We start from the raw sequence: 16702 nt of genomic DNA on the forward strand, positions 1-16702 counted from the left end.
ACTGGGTCAAGATCTGGACCTCCCTTTCTGATGGCATTATGGGTGTACTAAAACAAAATGGGTCCTGTTTAGTGGGCGCTGTTCTTAAAATCTTTCTTGTCATTGTTTAATATAGCAGTACAGCACTAATGTGAAATAACTGGCCACAAATTATATTTCCATCTCCACTGAAGCCTTGATCCTAACTATCTGACAAACTTGCTTGCTCTTTTCTTTCTATTCAATGAGATCAATTAAACAAGTTTTAATAGGATTTTCTATACTGTGCTGAATGTCATGCCGACCGCAATTAGGCGAAGACAAGGTTTTCTAAGCAAAGGTCAGAGTGGGTGAAAAGCATGTTCTGGCAGCCGTCAAAATCCTTTTGTGCACTCCTGATATTTTTCTTCATTTCAAAGGGTTAACTGCATCATGTGAGTTCATTGTTTCCACATTAAAACCTTCAGCCTGAATATCTTCCACAAGAAATTAATGCCACTAATGTCAGATCATGTTTTCTCTCCAGCAGATGTATTTACTGCAATATAAGTTTTTTGAGTTATCTTCATACAGAGGAATAAATTTCCATGTTCTCACATTGTCTGGTCATCTCTGAAAATCAATACTGGAAGAAATATCTGAATACCTCAAACATTGAAAAAAATTATACTAACCATTGTTTCACTCTGTTTCTTTAGTTGGTGTGATTGACAGGTCGTTGCTTTTGTGAACCACATCAGACAAGGATTAAGATAATGTAATTTATTATGAGACTTAGAATGCACTTCCATTAACTGTCTACACCATGTGATTCATAATGTGAAGTGTAGATTGACTGACTATACAAGGACTGTTATCCTGCTGGCTTCAACTCCCTACCCTATTCGAACAGGTCAGTCACCTGCACATATTCCAGCACGGAATGCCTTACGATTCATCAAATTTGTCTATCCTTTTAAAATTTTCAAATGGTGTTTCAGTAGTTCAATTTTTGATTTTTACAGATATGAAATATTGGCATGGGTCCTTGCTTTTTATTGATGACTGGGTTCACAAATATGCGAAAAGCTGACACATACAGTAGATAGAGCACTCATTCCTGTTCCTGTGCAGTAAGTTGAGATGATTTGAGCTTTTTATTGTTTTGACAGTAATTCTTCTTCTTGGAAGAGCTATTGAAGGCTCTGAGCCAACACAGCCTGTCATGTCTTGCTGTAATTGTACATTGTTTCACACTACTGACCAAATGATCAAAGTCCAGGAGTGGATGAGGCCAATGTAGCAAGCAATAAGATTCATGGAAATATGGGAAGAATGTTAATTGTGCCTATCCCTCTGACTGCAGTGTAATATCTACTTTGCCTCTTTTTTGCAGTGCAATCAGCTTCTGAAAATGAAATTGATGCAGTTTGCCAGCTGAAGCCAAAACCCAGCTTCAATCAGGGTCTATTGAGTCAATGTTGGAAGTGCCTCCAGTGAACTGGGCAAGGTGTGAACTTCCATGTATGACATATCTTAAGGAATTATTCTCTTGCTCTACCTTTGTAGAACTAGAAGTTTTTATTTTCCTAGTTCATGCAATTTTAATTTGGAATTGTTAACCATCTGTGCTTCTACTACCCTTTTTATAGACAGAGTATTTCAGTTAATTATCACTTGCTGCATTTAAATTCTTCTACACCACCTCTCCACATCTCTTAAGGGCAGCACAATGGCAGAGTGGTTAGCACTGGTGCCTCACAGCACCAGGGACCTGAGTTCAATTCCAGCCTTCAGTGACTGTCTTTGTGGAGCTTGTACGTTTTCTTCATGCCTGCAAGAATTTCCTCAGGGTAATCTGGTTTCCTCCCACAGTGTAGAGATGTACAGTTTACATGGATTAGCCATGCTAAAAAATGCCCTATAGTATCCAGGGGTATGCAGGTTGGGTGGGTTAGCCATGGTTTAAAAAACCCACGTGGGGTTACAGGAATGATGTGTGTGCCTGGGTTGGCTGCTCTTCAGAGGGTCAGTGAGAATCAGTAAAGCAAATGGCTTTTTACCGCACTGTTGGAGTTCTGTGACTCTGTGGCCCTAATCCTTGTACTATTCAATGGACTCTTCTCTATCTATTCCATCAAACCCTTGATAGCTGGCATTAAAAGCAGAAGACATTTCAAGTGGTTATCAAAGTCATGACAGGCTGAGAAGCTGTTTCCAGTGGCAGAAAGGTAAGTAATCTTTTCAGGAGGTTGACAGAAGAACCAGAGATGATATAAAGAAATATTTTCTAACACAGCAACTTATTATGATCAGGAATGTGTTGCCTCAAGGGAGGTGGCAGCGAATCAATTCTTATTTTTAAAATTTTTTTTTTTGAAAGAGAATTAGCTAAACACCCTGAAAAGGAATAAGATTTGTAAGGCTATAGGGAAAAGACCGGGCGAGTGAGAATAATCGCTAATAGCGCTGAAAGATTTGTTACAGTTCAAATGGCATCTTGTGCTGTAAGGCTCTGACTGCATTTCATGTGTTAACACTGATGTCTCGCAATAGTGTGCGCTTACTAAGTAGTGGTTGGGAACAATTGCCTGGGGTTCTATGTCTCAATATACTCTGAGCATTTCCAATAAGTGTGAGCAATTATTATTCAGGGAGCTGGTTCTATAAGAAAGAATTGATAGGGAACAGATGTGTTGTTAACCTTTCGATTTACTTTCCAAGTTCTATCATTCAGTTTGTCCAACTGGCATCATTAGTAAACTGCATAAATTGGCATAGGAAAAATTCCATATGATATCTTGGATAAAACTGGTTTATTGTAATGTATCAAGATTTTCTTGTATGAAGAGTGAAACGAGGTTTAATTCTGAGATTTTCAGTTTGAATGCATAATCTGCAGTTTTAGTTGGAATCCATCATTGGCCCCCACTCCAAGGAAACAGCAGAAAAGTCAGATTTCCTACTTCAGGGATGTGTCATATGTGATTGCGTTGAAATGTTTAGCCAGCAATTATTCTTTTATTTCCTTTTATCAGGGCCACTGAGTTCAGCTTTCAAATATGATCTTTTGTTTGGAAGAAATAGCTATGAAGAATGGATTAACCCTATATTTTTAGAATTGACTGCTGTTACCTTGCAGTTTTGCTGCAATGTAAGCACCATCCAGTTATGTGTGGCCTATTTTGTTCTGGTCAATTATTTTTAAGTTCCTCTTGGCTTTTCGTGTTTATATTTGACAGAAAGATGACGAGAAAGCTGTGGGATCACATTATTCATGTATGCGTTCTTTATTGAGCACTATACATCTCTTAATTCAAAATCTGTTTTTAACTCCTAAAAAGACTTGATTTTATATTTCATTAACTGGTTTAAAGGGGAAGTTCTATTTATAGTCAACACTGGTTTCCTGAGTCTTAACATTGTTAATAAACAACTTTGTGGTCTTGCTTATCATTAAGTTAAATATTTGAGAATGCTGTTTTACTGGAAGCACTGTTTTCAGTGTTAGTGTCAACCTGAGAATTATGGAACTTCTGAAAATCAGTGGTGTCCATACGTTAACTTGGTATTGTCTTATAAAACAAACTTTTAACTTTGGGATTGGAGGTAAGGATTAAATACAAGTTATCGTGCTTTCTAAAAGGTAACGAAGAGGGAAAACTAGATAAACGAGGAGAAAAGAAAAGAAGGTAATGCTGATGGAACAAGGTGAAGAGGAAAAGGAGATGTATGTGGACCATAAAGAACAGAATAGATCTGTTGAGTCCAGTGACCTGATTTCTACTGTATATGGTATGCAACAATACTTGGAAATAGCTTCACTGTATGAGTGACAAAAAATGTGCATATGAACATACAAACTAGGCACAGAAGTAGGCCATTCAGCCCCTTGAACCTGCTCTGCCATTCAGTATGATCATGGCTGATCTGTCAATGATTTGAATTCCATATTCCTATTTACCCCAATAACCTTCAACTCCCTTGCGTGATGGTGATCCGTACACCTCATCAAAATGTTTAAGATCTTGCATCCACTACTCCTGCATAATCATCTCAGTAAAGGTTCTCTGCCTGAAAAAGGAAGCCAGCTTGCTGTTTTGCTCAGTCATTACAAGTTTTGACTTGATTATTGATGTAAAGACATAAGTGTATATCTCCAGAGTCAGGTGAAGAAGGATCTGTTCTCTTTTAAAGAAAAAAAATTCAGGTATAACCAAGAGAACGACACAAAAAATGGTGCCCCTGGACATTGTATTTACAAGTTTTTAGTTTGTTTTTGTATGGTTGGAATCAGTCACGTACATTACAGGGCTGGCAGCATCTACAGCGAGAAGGCAGAGTTAATGTTTTGGGTCCAGTGACTCTGCTTTCACTCCACAGATGCTGCCAGACCTGTTGACTTTGTCCAGCAGTTTTGTTTTTGGTTCAAATTTCCAGCATCGACAGTTCATTGATCTACTTTACATTATAATCCATGGATCATAACAAATCTGTGCATTTTGAAATATGTAGAGGACTATGGTGCAAATTGTTCTATGAATGGATAGCGACCAGTGTTGGAACCAATGATATGGTTTAAAGACATGCTGAAGTTCTTAAACAGAGTTTTGTAGCTTGGAAAAATACTAAGAAACAGCAATTTCAAAAGTTGGAACAGGAATGGTGGTACAATATCCCTGGGGTATTGGGACTGCTTCTGAGGGAAGGTGTACATGTACAAGATGGACAAGTTGCACTCTGACAGATCTAGGATCAATCATAGGGCATGACAGGGTGGATATAGATGAAGTATTTCCCCTTACTGTGACTCTAGAACCAGGAGGCATACTGAGTATAAGAGGCAGGCGATTGAAGATTGAGATAAGTTTCTTCACTGAGGGTGGTAAAGCTTTGGAAATCTCTGCTGTGGAGAGCTGTGGAAACTCGATCATTGTGGAGGTTCAAGAACAAAATCAACAGGTTTCTGGAGACTCCCATTAAGGGATGTGGAGGTAATCCAAAAATACTGGCAGTTAAGAGATTAGTTATGATCTGATAGCAAGGCAGCTTGATGAGTGAATACCCTATTCCTGTTCCTTTTTTTCTCTCTATGCTATGAGTTTTTCTTTTTGGTTGCATGGTTAATTCATGCCTTTTGGAGAGTATTTGCAGGGACAACCAAAATGTAGCAAAGGTGCGCAATATTGTGATGTGAAGAGAGCAAAAACAGCAGAAGCAAAATTAGAAAAATCCCAGAGATTTAAGGCATAGGAATGACAAAACATTCTTTTCCAGTGGCATTTGTTGGGATCAGAACACTGTTCCTCAAAACCTGCTAGAAACTACTTCCATGAATAATTTTTCAAAAAGGATTTTGATAGGTGAGGAATTTGATGGTTTCAACAAAAAATAAGTGGGGGCTGAAGCACAGCTTCTCTTTCTAACATTAGATGTAAGATCAGAAGTAGGCCATTCGGCCCATCGAGCCTGCTCTGCTATTCAGTATTGTTGATAATCCAATAATCTCATAATCCTCAACTCCACTACCTCCCCTCTCCTGGGCCCTTGATTTCTTACTGATATAAAAATCAGTCTATTTTAGGTTTAGTTGTACTGTTCAACCTCCACCTTCTGTAGTAAAGAATTCCACGGATTCACCACCGTCTGAGATAGAGGATTTCTCCTCAATTCTGTCCTAAACGAACATCTTTTTTGGAGATTTATACCCTCCGGTTCTAGATTGTATAGCAAGGGGAAAGGACCTCTCTCTACCTATCCTGTCATGTCCATTAAGACTCCATCCTGGCCCTGAAGAAAGCTTACACAGGAAATGTTGACTTCTCTACCTCCTGATGCTGCCTGTCTACTTATTTATTAAACAGGTTTATATGCAATACCTTATAAATGCCTTTTGGAAATCGTAATATATATATTTACTGGTTTCCTTTTTATCTACCCTGTTTGTTATCTCCTCCCAGAGCTATAATAAAATTTTCAGGGATGATTTCCCCTTTGTGAAGCCATGTTGATTCATCTTTGATTATATGAGTTTATAATTCCTCTGCTATTGTGTTTTTTTTATGATAGGCTCTTGTATCTTGTGTACCACCAACTTCAGATGTTAAGCTAACTAGCCTCTAGTTAAGTTTTTTTTTGTCTGTCTCCTTTTTGGAATAAGAAGTAATTTAATAATCCTCTGGGCCTTCTCCAGAATCCAAGAATTCTTGGCAGATTAGTACCAGTGCATTGACTATCTCTGGAGCTATGTTCCTTAATGCCCTTTGTACCTCATCAGGTCGAGGAGACATATTGGCCTTTAGCCCCAATAGGTTGCGCAGTAATAGCTATTGTGTTTATTTCTTCTCCAGTTTAGCTACTTCACTATTTAGTAGGTATGGAATGCTGTTATTAGTTTCTACAGTGAAGACTGATGTCAAGTATTTTGTTTAACTTTTCTGCCATTTCTTGGCTTCTATTGTTTTTGTCCCCAACTTTGTTTTGTAAGGGCTTATTGTTCACTGTTACCCCTCTCCTCCTTTTTATATACTTTGAAGCTTTTACTGTCCTTTTTGTGTTACTTGCTAGTTTGCCATCATGGTTTATTTTCTCCATCTTTATTAATTTTATCTTGCCAAAATCTGGCATAGTGGGCTGAATGGCCATTTGCAGCTCCTTCAGTGTGTGTGAACTGGCTTTTGTCTTGCTTTAATTGAAACTTAAGTGCAAGGGGTGTTGAGTTGCTTCTTATGGGACATTCTGATTAGCCTGACAGCTGAAGTGGGTGGTAATCCATTGCCATGGTGCTATTGATGGGCTTGCTGACACGCTGATGGGACTTCACACTCTGCCCCATATGATGCTAAAGAGTTAGGTAATCTAACAGGGCACGTGATACTGTATGTTGGGAAGCTACAAGGGTTTAAACTGGTTTAAATTTGAGAATTGCTCAGCCTCTTGGGGTCCTGCAGTTCAGCTGCCAATGAATTTCTGGGCTTCTATAAATGGGGCACCTCTCTGCGGGAGACAGTGCTTTTCAGATCTAGTATTACTTAGACATTTATATAAGTGCTTTGTGTTTGGAAGCACTTCAGCATGGTGATTAGTTTCTGCATTATCCAATACCCTGCAGATTACATTTTCTTTTCAATTATACAGAAAAATTAGGCCATCTCAACTAATTTATTTTTGGAGCCTGTACTATAATGCTTTACTTAAAGAAAGGGGAACTTGAACAATAGTGCTTTTTATTGGCCAAAGATTATAGTTACTTAAGATCTCACTGTGGTGAAATTAATCTTCCAACTTGTTACATGGCCTTGTTCCACAGAGAACGGAGTTTGAATCCAGGCCATACTGATAAATGGCTTTCTGCATTACTTCAGGGATTCTAAGCAGAGTTTGGCTGTGGAGAAGATCTATTGTAATGCAAAGAGAGCTCTTAGCTTGCATCTAAATCCAGCTATACTTAATAGTCAAATGTGAAAAGTGGAGCAATGTTTCAGTTAAAATAATGGTAACCTGCTGCTCTGATCTGGAATTGATTCCTCTCTTTTTCTGCCCTGCCACCATAATCTGTTTAAAAATCCCTCCATTCTATTGTGTTAATTGTGTGGAGTTAGAATCTGGAGATAGGTGGTACAAAGGAAATATAATGTTAGGCATGCAAAGTGTTTTTATTTAAAAATAGTATAGCTCCCTAATCCGCACTGTGGCAACAGAAATTCATGTTGAATCGTTATAGTTTAATGTATTTGTGTGGAGAACACGAGGGGAGAAACAGTGGGCTGAAAACGAAGTTATTGAAATTTTTTTGTTCATTTGTGGGGTGTATGCGTCATTGCACCACCCAACCCTATCAAAACAAAAACACTGTTTTACAGTAGCTTTTTTCTCTGTTCACCAGGTATGGGATTCGCCCAGAGAATGTGATCCTGTATGGTCAGAGTATAGGTACAGTACCTACAGTGGATCTGGCTGCTCGATATGAATGTGCCGCAGTTGTGCTTCATTCTCCTTTGATGTCTGGTATGCGTGTTGCCTTTCCTGATACCAAGAAGACTTACTGCTTCGATGCATTCCCCAAGTGAGTGGTTTTTCTTTTAATGTTCACAGATTATTACAGACTGCTAGTGAGGTTAATGCTTAAAACCTTCCTTCAAATAGATTCCTCAGATTTTGTGTTAGAAAGCAGGGAGAGTGCGGATTCCTCCACGGAATGGCCATGACCCAGCTGCATAATTGGGAAGCATAAAGAGAGGGAGAACAATGATGGTAGGAGCCTTAACTGTGAGAGGTACAGTGAGGTATTCTGCAGCTGCAAATGTGATACCACTATGGGGTGCTGTCTCCCTTGGGCCAGGTTTGAGGATGTCACTGAATATCTTCAGGGTATTTTGATGGAGGTGAGCAAACAATCAGATTGGTCACAATGTGAACCACAATGACAAAGGTAGATGAGATCCTGCAACAAGAATTTGGTGAACTAGATAGTTTAAAAAGCAGGACCTCAAGGGTTTAATTTCTGGATTACTCCTAATGCCATGTGCTTACAACTAAAGGATTCTGTGACTATATTCAAAGTGTGATACAATGGAACACAGTAAGGTTAGATGGGAGACATTTTGCAGTAAGGCAGATGAGTTGAGGGTGTTGACTGACCCATGAGAACATGATATCATTGCTATCAAGAGACATGGTTGAGGTAGGGACAGGATTGGCAGCTTGATATGGAATCTTTAAGTGAATTACAGGGTTGGGTGTAAAAGAGGAGCTGACGTCACAATATTGGGTAAGGAGTCAATTGTTATAATAAGGAGGGATAATATCTAGCTCCTTACCGTATGATATCATATGATAGATAAACAAAAAGGGACATTCGCTTTGCTGTGTGTGTATTATAGACCCCGAGTTAGAAATATAACAATTAAAATGATGAATCTCAGAAATGTGGAAATGAAATGGTAATAATTGTTGAGGATTTTAATTTCCCCAATGTTAACTGGAACAAAGTGTAAAAGCTTAGGAGTGGAATTCTTAATGTGTCCAGGAGAACTTTTTAAGCCAGCTCCGAGTAAGACTTAGAGACGAGAGCAGTGCTGCACCTAATTTTAGGGAACAATGTCGGGCAAGTGGTAAATATGGAAGTGAGGAAGCATCCCTGTGATAGTGACCATAATTCAGTAAGATTAAGGTAATTGTGGCTAAGAGCAAAGGTTCTGAATTAGGTGAAGGCCAATTTTAATAATATAAGGTGGGATCTGGCCAAAGTAAGCTGGGAGCAGCTACACGCAGGGAAATCCACATCACAGCAGTGTCAGACATTCAAAATGTAATTGGGAAAGCGCAGGGCCAAAACTGAAGGGTGGGATCAACAAGTCCAGAAAATGCTGGATGTTAAGAAATGTACAGGATTGGGAATAAAAGATGAGGGATTAAAAGGAAATTTATTGTAGATAACTGAAGGCTCAAACAGTGGATGTCCTGGAGAAGTATAGAAAGTACAATGGATTGTGTTGAGAAATTAGGAGAGTAAAAAGGGGTCATAAGAAAAAAAGTATATTGGCTAATGTTAAGTAAAATTGAAGCATTTTACTATGTTAAGGGAAAGAGAATATCAGGGAAAGAGTAGGCCCATTAGAGACCAAAGTGGCAAACTGTGTGGAGCTAGAATATATAGTTGAGGTTTAAAATAAACGCTTTGCATCTGTGTTCACTATGGAGAAGGATAATCCAGATATAAAAATCAAAAAGGGTAATAGACTTGAGTGATTTAACCCGAAAGAGAATGAGTATTAGTGGTTTTAGCAGGTTTGAATAAATCTCCAAGCCCGGATGAGATGTATCTCAGGCTGCAGTGGGAGGCAACAGAAGTGACTGAAGGGGCTCAATATTAATTTTCAGATCCTGTCTGGTTACAGGAGTGGCAGAGGACTGGAGGACAGCTAATGTGCCATTATTCAAGAAGGTTGGTAGGGATAAACTATAGGCCAGCCTTAACATTTGTTGTTGAGAAACTGTTGGAAACAATTAAGGACAGAATTAATTTCCACTGAGAGGTAAGAACTTTCATCATGGCTAGGTAAGGATGTGAAAATGTCAAATAGGTATGCAGAGAATAGTGCTGCTGATGTAGATCTATGGACTTCAATAAGGCTTTTGACAAGATCTTGTGTGGTGGATTGGCTAAGAAGCTAAGAACTTGTGGGATCCAAGGCAATTTGGTAAATTGGATCAAAAATTGGTTTTGTTGGAGGAAACAGAGGGTGATTGTTGAAGGCTGGAATTTGTGACTGGTCATATGTATCCAGTAGCGTTCCAAAGGGCTCAGTACCTTGCTGTTTGTTGTGTACCTAAATTATCTAGATATTAATGTAGGAGGTATGATCAGTAAGTTCGCAGTTGACATGGAAATTTGTGTATTAAATAGCGAGGAAGGAAGTCTCAGACTACAGGATGATTATAAAGGGGCTGATCAGATGACCTGAACAATGGAAATAGAATGTAATCCTGAACATTAAGAGATGATGCATTTTGGAGGGATAACAAGGCAAAGGAACGATAGGACCTGAGGAAATACAGAAGATCAGAGGGACCTTGGTATGCATGTCCACAGACCCTTGCAGCCAACAGGGCAGGTAGGTGGTTAAGCAAGCATATGAGATATGTGCCACCTTTAGTCAAGGCATTGAATACAAAGTCATGGATGTTAGGGTGGAGCTGAACACAATGATAATTAGACTGCATCTTGAGTAGTGTGCAATTCTGATTACCACACTATTGAAGGATGTGATTGTACTAGAAGGGGTGCAGAAAGCGACTGACCAGATTGTTGCCTGAGCTGGAATAATTTAGATACGATGGCGGATCAGCTAGGCTGGGATTGTTTTCCTCTCAGCAGAGAAGACTGAGGGGATGAATCTAACTGGGGTATACAAAATTCTGATGGGGTAGAGGGGGACACATTTTCTCCTCTGGAGTCAGTAATCGAGGGCATAGTTTAGAAGGGAAGGAGCAGGAATTTTGAGAAAAGCTCTTTAGATGAACATTTGAAATGTGATTAAAGTACAAAGCTTTGGGCTATGTGCAGGAAAATGAGGCTGGAATAGATGGATGTTTGATGATCCATGTGGGGGGAGGCAATGGCATAGTGGTATTATCATGTAATTGTAAATTCAGAAACCCAGGTAGTGTTCTGGGGACCTGGGTTCGAATCTTCTGTGGCAGGTGGTAGAATTTGAATTCAATAAAAATCCGGAATTAAGAGTTCTAACGATGGTGAACCCATTGCCGATTGTTAGGAAAAACCCATCTAGTTCACTAATGTCCTTTAGGGGAGGAAACCGCCATCCTTACTTAGTCTGGCCTACATATGACTCCTGACCCACAGCAATGTGGTTGACTCTTAAATGCCCTCTGAGACATTACAGATAGGAAATAAATGCTGGCCTAGCCAGCATCGCCCTCATCCCACAAATGAAGGAAAAAAACACCGTGGAACGAAGGACCTATTTCCATGCTATAGCAACTCTGACTCGACTTTTGTTACACTTGTCCTGGTCCAATAATGCATGCTATATTTAGTAACTCTTCTGCAACGCAGCATAATAAGGTGGTTTTCTGTTTTCAATAAACCCCTAAAAGAGCAACACTATCAGGACTGCACTGGATGTCAGTATGGATTGTTTTTTTTAATGTCTACATGCCCTAGGTCTTGAAGCAGGACTTGTACCAAAAACCTTCTGATTCCAAGTTGAGAGCACTAGCCACTGATCTATGGCTCAATTGTATTATCCCGTTGGTGGAAATAGCCACAAGTGTAATGATCAGTTTGCAGGTAACCTTGAGACTCTGTAACTCAGGATATCCTTCCTTCCTCACTGGATCGTTATCTCTCATTGTTGTTTTCCTGTGTTTTATTCCTGACATTTTGGGAGATTCGGAATTTATTGCTAAAAGTCATCATGTCAAATTCAAATTGCTTCAAGTCTTGATTTTTTGCCTCCTTAGGCATGGTGTCCAGAATTCTGTGGGTGAGGTTCATATGTTTCATGTATAAATATTATATTTGCATGTGAAAGAGATGCAAAATGTAGTTTTAATGGCTGCATGGATCACACAAGATTTCACGTTTAAAGATATTTACTTTAGCAAACAGAATAAAAACATGAATTTGTAAATATCACTTTGTAGGCAAATCGTTTGTTCTTTAAGTTACAAAGCAGATGTTTTAACACAAATGAGAAAATACCAGTTGCGGCTTTATTTTAGTGTCCTTTTAGATTGACATTCAGTTCTCTCATAATCGATCAAAATGATTCTTGGCTTCAAAGGATTTACTTCCAATGTGTGAAAGCATTTAACCCAAGAGCTGACATGTCTCAGTCTTCCTGGGCAACCTCTTCCTCTCACCTAAGATTGGTCAAATTGTCTGGCCTGTTTTGCCTCCCTGCGAATTGAGTGTTTTTCAATCCAAGCGTGAGCTTTTGTTTTCTTTCCATTGGAAGAAAGTGAGGACTGCAGATTCCAATGCAGACTTTTAGCCTCTAAGTTCGGTCACACTGTCTAGATTTAGGCCACCTCAGACCTGGGCACATCAACTGTCTGAGTGTTTTCAGGTGCATCTTGGAGGTCCATCTTTAAATAAATCACATGGGTATTGTATCAAGGTGGAGATGCTGATTAGTGATTGTTGAAAACCCAGCACACTCCTCACTAGGTGGACAGTTTAAAGTTAAAATATTTTCACCTTTTTTTTGAGACTTTGGAGACTGTTTCCACTTTTAGCATTTCTCCAAGAGTAGTCTTGTTGCACTTTTCTTATCAATAAAACTCTCTAGTCTGCCTTTAGTCTCTTAGTAGTCAAACTACCCAGGCTAGCTGTCGGGCACCATGTCACGTGACTGTTCTTTTTGTCTTAAAGACCGTCCCAAATATAATTGTAATAATACAGACTTTGGATTCTTGAATTTGATACGCCACTTAAACTAAGGCAGATGTCATCATTTCTAGAATTATGCTGATTTTTTTATTTAAAAAAGCGTTTATTATTCAACACTTCTGAAGCATGATACTGTATTTTACACTGTAAGAACTGGATGTATAATATTGAATGAACCTCAAGGTTAACCTGATTAGTTTTCTATTATGTTTTATTGCTGGTCTCTAGGAATAGCTGAATTAAGGGATTGTAAATGGGTGCTAAAGTAGAAATATCAAGGGTGTTGATATAAATTTTTGAGCTTGACTGACCTTTCTAATAAAGTAAACCCACTTATTACTTCACCATGGTATTCAATGAATCTAAATTTTAATTTCTTCTGACAGCATTGACAAGATTTCGAAAATAGCCTCTCCAGTGCTGGTCATCCATGGGACTGAAGATGAAGTAATCGACTTCTCACACGGGTTGGCATTGTATGAGCAATGTCAAAGGCCGGTAGAACCACTGTGGGTAGAAGGAGCTGGTCACAATGATGTGGAACTTTATGGACAGTATCTTGAAAGACTGAAACAGTTTGTTTCTCAAGAACTGACAAATTCTTAAATGAAAGTTTAATATGCAGGGGCTTTTTTTTGTTTTGCTTTTTTTAAAAAAAACTCATGATTGCTTTCCATTTCTCATTGTTAAAGCATATATGCAACTAGTCTAACTGAGAAAAGCCTTAAAGGGCTTTGCAAAAATCAAGTACTGCCCTTAGGATTATAGAAGTTTGTAAGCATAAAAATAGTGATAATTGCCAGTATTTTTACAAAATATATATAAAACTGGAGCATGTAGTCAGTTTGTCGAATTGGGGTGACCCTAAAAGAAATACACTTCCCCATTCTTCTGTTCAGAAATTTCAAACTAATAATGTATAAAATAATTCTGCACATTGTTGATTTTGTGTATATTGCCAAATTGATTTGCATATCAATAAGGACGAGAATTCGATTGAATAGGCCTTCTGGAATGCATCTTAATAAATCAACTTCAATTTACATGTAAAGCAAAAAACTAATACTGGAAATCTGAATTTGAGAAACAAAATGCTGGAAGCTAATTTCAGCAGGTCTGGCAGAGTCTGTGGTGCAAGAAAAACCATTGATGATGTTTTTGATTGTAAATTTTTGTCAGAACCAGTTTTCAGCTTGGGATATAAAATCTTTGATCAAAGCATCCACATGTAAAATTAAATCCTTAAACAGGATTTTAGTAATATTTTTTAAAAAATATACAATTGAAATAGTTTCAATCTGAAGAGGGATGTTAATAAAATCTACACAATTTTCTTATGATCTGAGCCTTTGCAGGAAGGTGGCCAGATATTAATGTTTGAAAGCCATAGTGCATGCTGTGGTTTTTCAATTCAATAAAATGACTTGAATTTCCAACAGAGACATATGTAATGTAAATCTAATGCAATACAAGTGGTGAGACATGTAGCTACTGAATTATTCAATAACACTCCAGTTCCGCACTTGACAGTATAGTGTGAAGTGGGAAGTATTCTGGGGAAGGGGGATGCTGGTGGACTTAGGGGCAGTATCTTGGCTTCAGAGTTGAAAGGACAAGAAGTATTCATCCATTACACAAGGCTGATATCACCTAGCAAATTTGATGCAATCAAATATTGCAAGCAGCTTTCTGGATAAAGCTGGTCTTAAAAATTTCAACGCACGAGGATTTATTTCAAGTGTTGAATTTACTGGGATGCTAAACTGAAAAATTGTACATACAATTTGTTTTGCACACAATTTTAACAAATTTGTGGCCGCTCAGGTTTTGATTTTGTTTTGCTGATCATGTGAATAAACTGGTTTCAGATTACACATAATGTACTATATGTAAATGCAAGGGAGATACTTGTTTAAACATAGTTAACATCTGTGAATTGAAGGATGTTTTCATTTTTCTGCAAAAACCTTTCATAATGAGGTGGTTTTATTTTCTCCCCATCTTTTTGAAGGTAGGATCAGGTAGACTGGAGAAGGATGCCAAATCATGTAGAATTGGACACTAATTAGAGGATGGTTTTAATGAAGAGTAACCAACACACTGTAATGCAGCATTCTTTTCAGGTGTATTCCCCACATCCCCTTCCTCCTTTTAGTGTTGCATATGTTAAGCTTCCTGATAATTGTAGGGCCATGTGGCGTGAATACATTTAAATGGAGAATGCAAAGATTGATTTTTTTTTTTCTTAAAACGAAGAACAGGCTTTAACACTATGTAACTCAAAGTAGCCTTACAGAATTGCAACTTTTTAAAATGTGAACGTGTAAATGCTTGTAATTCTTGTATTTGAATTTTTATGCTGATGTATAATCCAATATTTCTGTATATCATGACTAAGTGCTATTTAGCAGTCAGTTGTATGTTGCCTGTGGAATAATTGTACAAGTCCGATTTATACATTCAGTGTCAAATAAGGAGTGGCAAGCAGGCATTGCCAGCGTTGATGCAATGTGCTTTGTTCTAATAGTGCTATATTCTAAGCTTAGTACTTTAGGAGCCAACTGTTAAACTCTGCTGGGTCACCCATCTTTAAAGATTATGAAACAAGAGTTGGTACCTTCCACAATCTTAAACTTAGCATCCATTGCTATTGTATTCCTTGACCTATGCCAATTCCACTCATTGGAAAATATAGTATTCAGTCTTTGAACTGTTCTGACAGTGTGTAGAATTTGGCATGTTTCTAGTTGCAAAGAATTAACATCACCTGCAGTTTTGTGGTGTACATTATATTGTTCTCATTTACAGACCTTTTTAAGTTAAATCTGACATTCATTGATAACCCAGCTAAAATAAATCAATCTTGCTCATTTCCAGTAAGTGTTCTGGAAGAAAAGCTCCCATTACCCAAATGGCAGCCAAAAGATGCTGCCTGTACACACCTGGACCTCTGGTGCTGTTATTCAGCTTACCCCAGTTTGTTAATTTGGAGAAAATCTCATTTGAGCTCATCTTCGAGATTGGAAAGACCAAATTCCAAATGTCCCACACTCAGTGTATCAATTACGACACTTATACCTAGTCACTTGGAAAGACAGAATATGTTGCTGCGTTGAACAGACCTCACCGTAAGATATTATGAAACCATTTCATTTTCAGTCATTTTGAACACTTCGAAAAGAGCGGTTACTGCTGGTGGCTTGTACGACCCAGACATCTGAGAAACGGCAGCAGAGGTAAATGGGATGTTATAAAACAGATGAGTTATTTAGTGAGCCGGATAGCTTAAACTGCTGGGATAGCAGCAGTTGTAGTTACCAGCCTAAAACAGATAGGTGCCATATATTGAACCACTTTAAAAATGTGTGAAACCTGTGTTTTATGTAACCATTGTTTAAATGTGAGTTAAATGCAGTGGCCAGTGGAAAATTTAATTCTCTAGTCCTTTTTACTATACTGACTACTGAGCAAATCAGATTTACTTGTACCTCTTTCTTTTGTTTTTTTTCTGTTTTACCTGATGCGGGCAGATTGGTACTTTTATTATTAGAGTTGAATTAAACTTTGACTTAAAACACACGAGTATTATTGTATATCTTTTCTCCTTGGTCTTAATGTTAACATCTGTTCAGATTACATCGTGTGGAGGGATGAGAGAAAGAAAATAAAGACTAATTTCAACATCTTGCAGGAATTAAGTTTTTGAAATTCTGTTGTGCAAAATGACTGATGTTTGGCTTGGAAATTGATGCCAGGAAGGAAAAATGTTCCTGTTTAGGTTTGCCTGCATTGGGAACTGGTTTGCTGAGCAATAATGATATTCAG

The 16702-nt window shown here is 38.2% G+C and overlaps 1 protein-coding gene across 1 annotated transcript in view; it reads left to right on the forward strand.

Moving 5' to 3' along the window:
• abhd17b (abhydrolase domain containing 17B, depalmitoylase) overlaps nucleotides 1–16456 on the forward strand; it is a 67077-nt gene extending 50621 nt beyond the window's left edge. The window contains exons 2-3 of the mRNA XM_060839570.1: nucleotides 7844–8023; nucleotides 13264–16456. Of these exons, the coding sequence (XP_060695553.1) occupies nucleotides 7844–8023; nucleotides 13264–13483 (400 nt within the window). The 3' untranslated portion in view covers nucleotides 13484–16456. The remainder of the gene's footprint in view (nucleotides 1–7843; nucleotides 8024–13263) is intronic.
• Nucleotides 16457–16702: the final 246 nt, after the last annotated feature.

This window comes from Hemiscyllium ocellatum, chromosome 2 (assembly GCF_020745735.1).
Source record: "Hemiscyllium ocellatum isolate sHemOce1 chromosome 2, sHemOce1.pat.X.cur, whole genome shotgun sequence".
NCBI classification, from domain to species: domain Eukaryota; kingdom Metazoa; phylum Chordata; class Chondrichthyes; order Orectolobiformes; family Hemiscylliidae; genus Hemiscyllium; species Hemiscyllium ocellatum.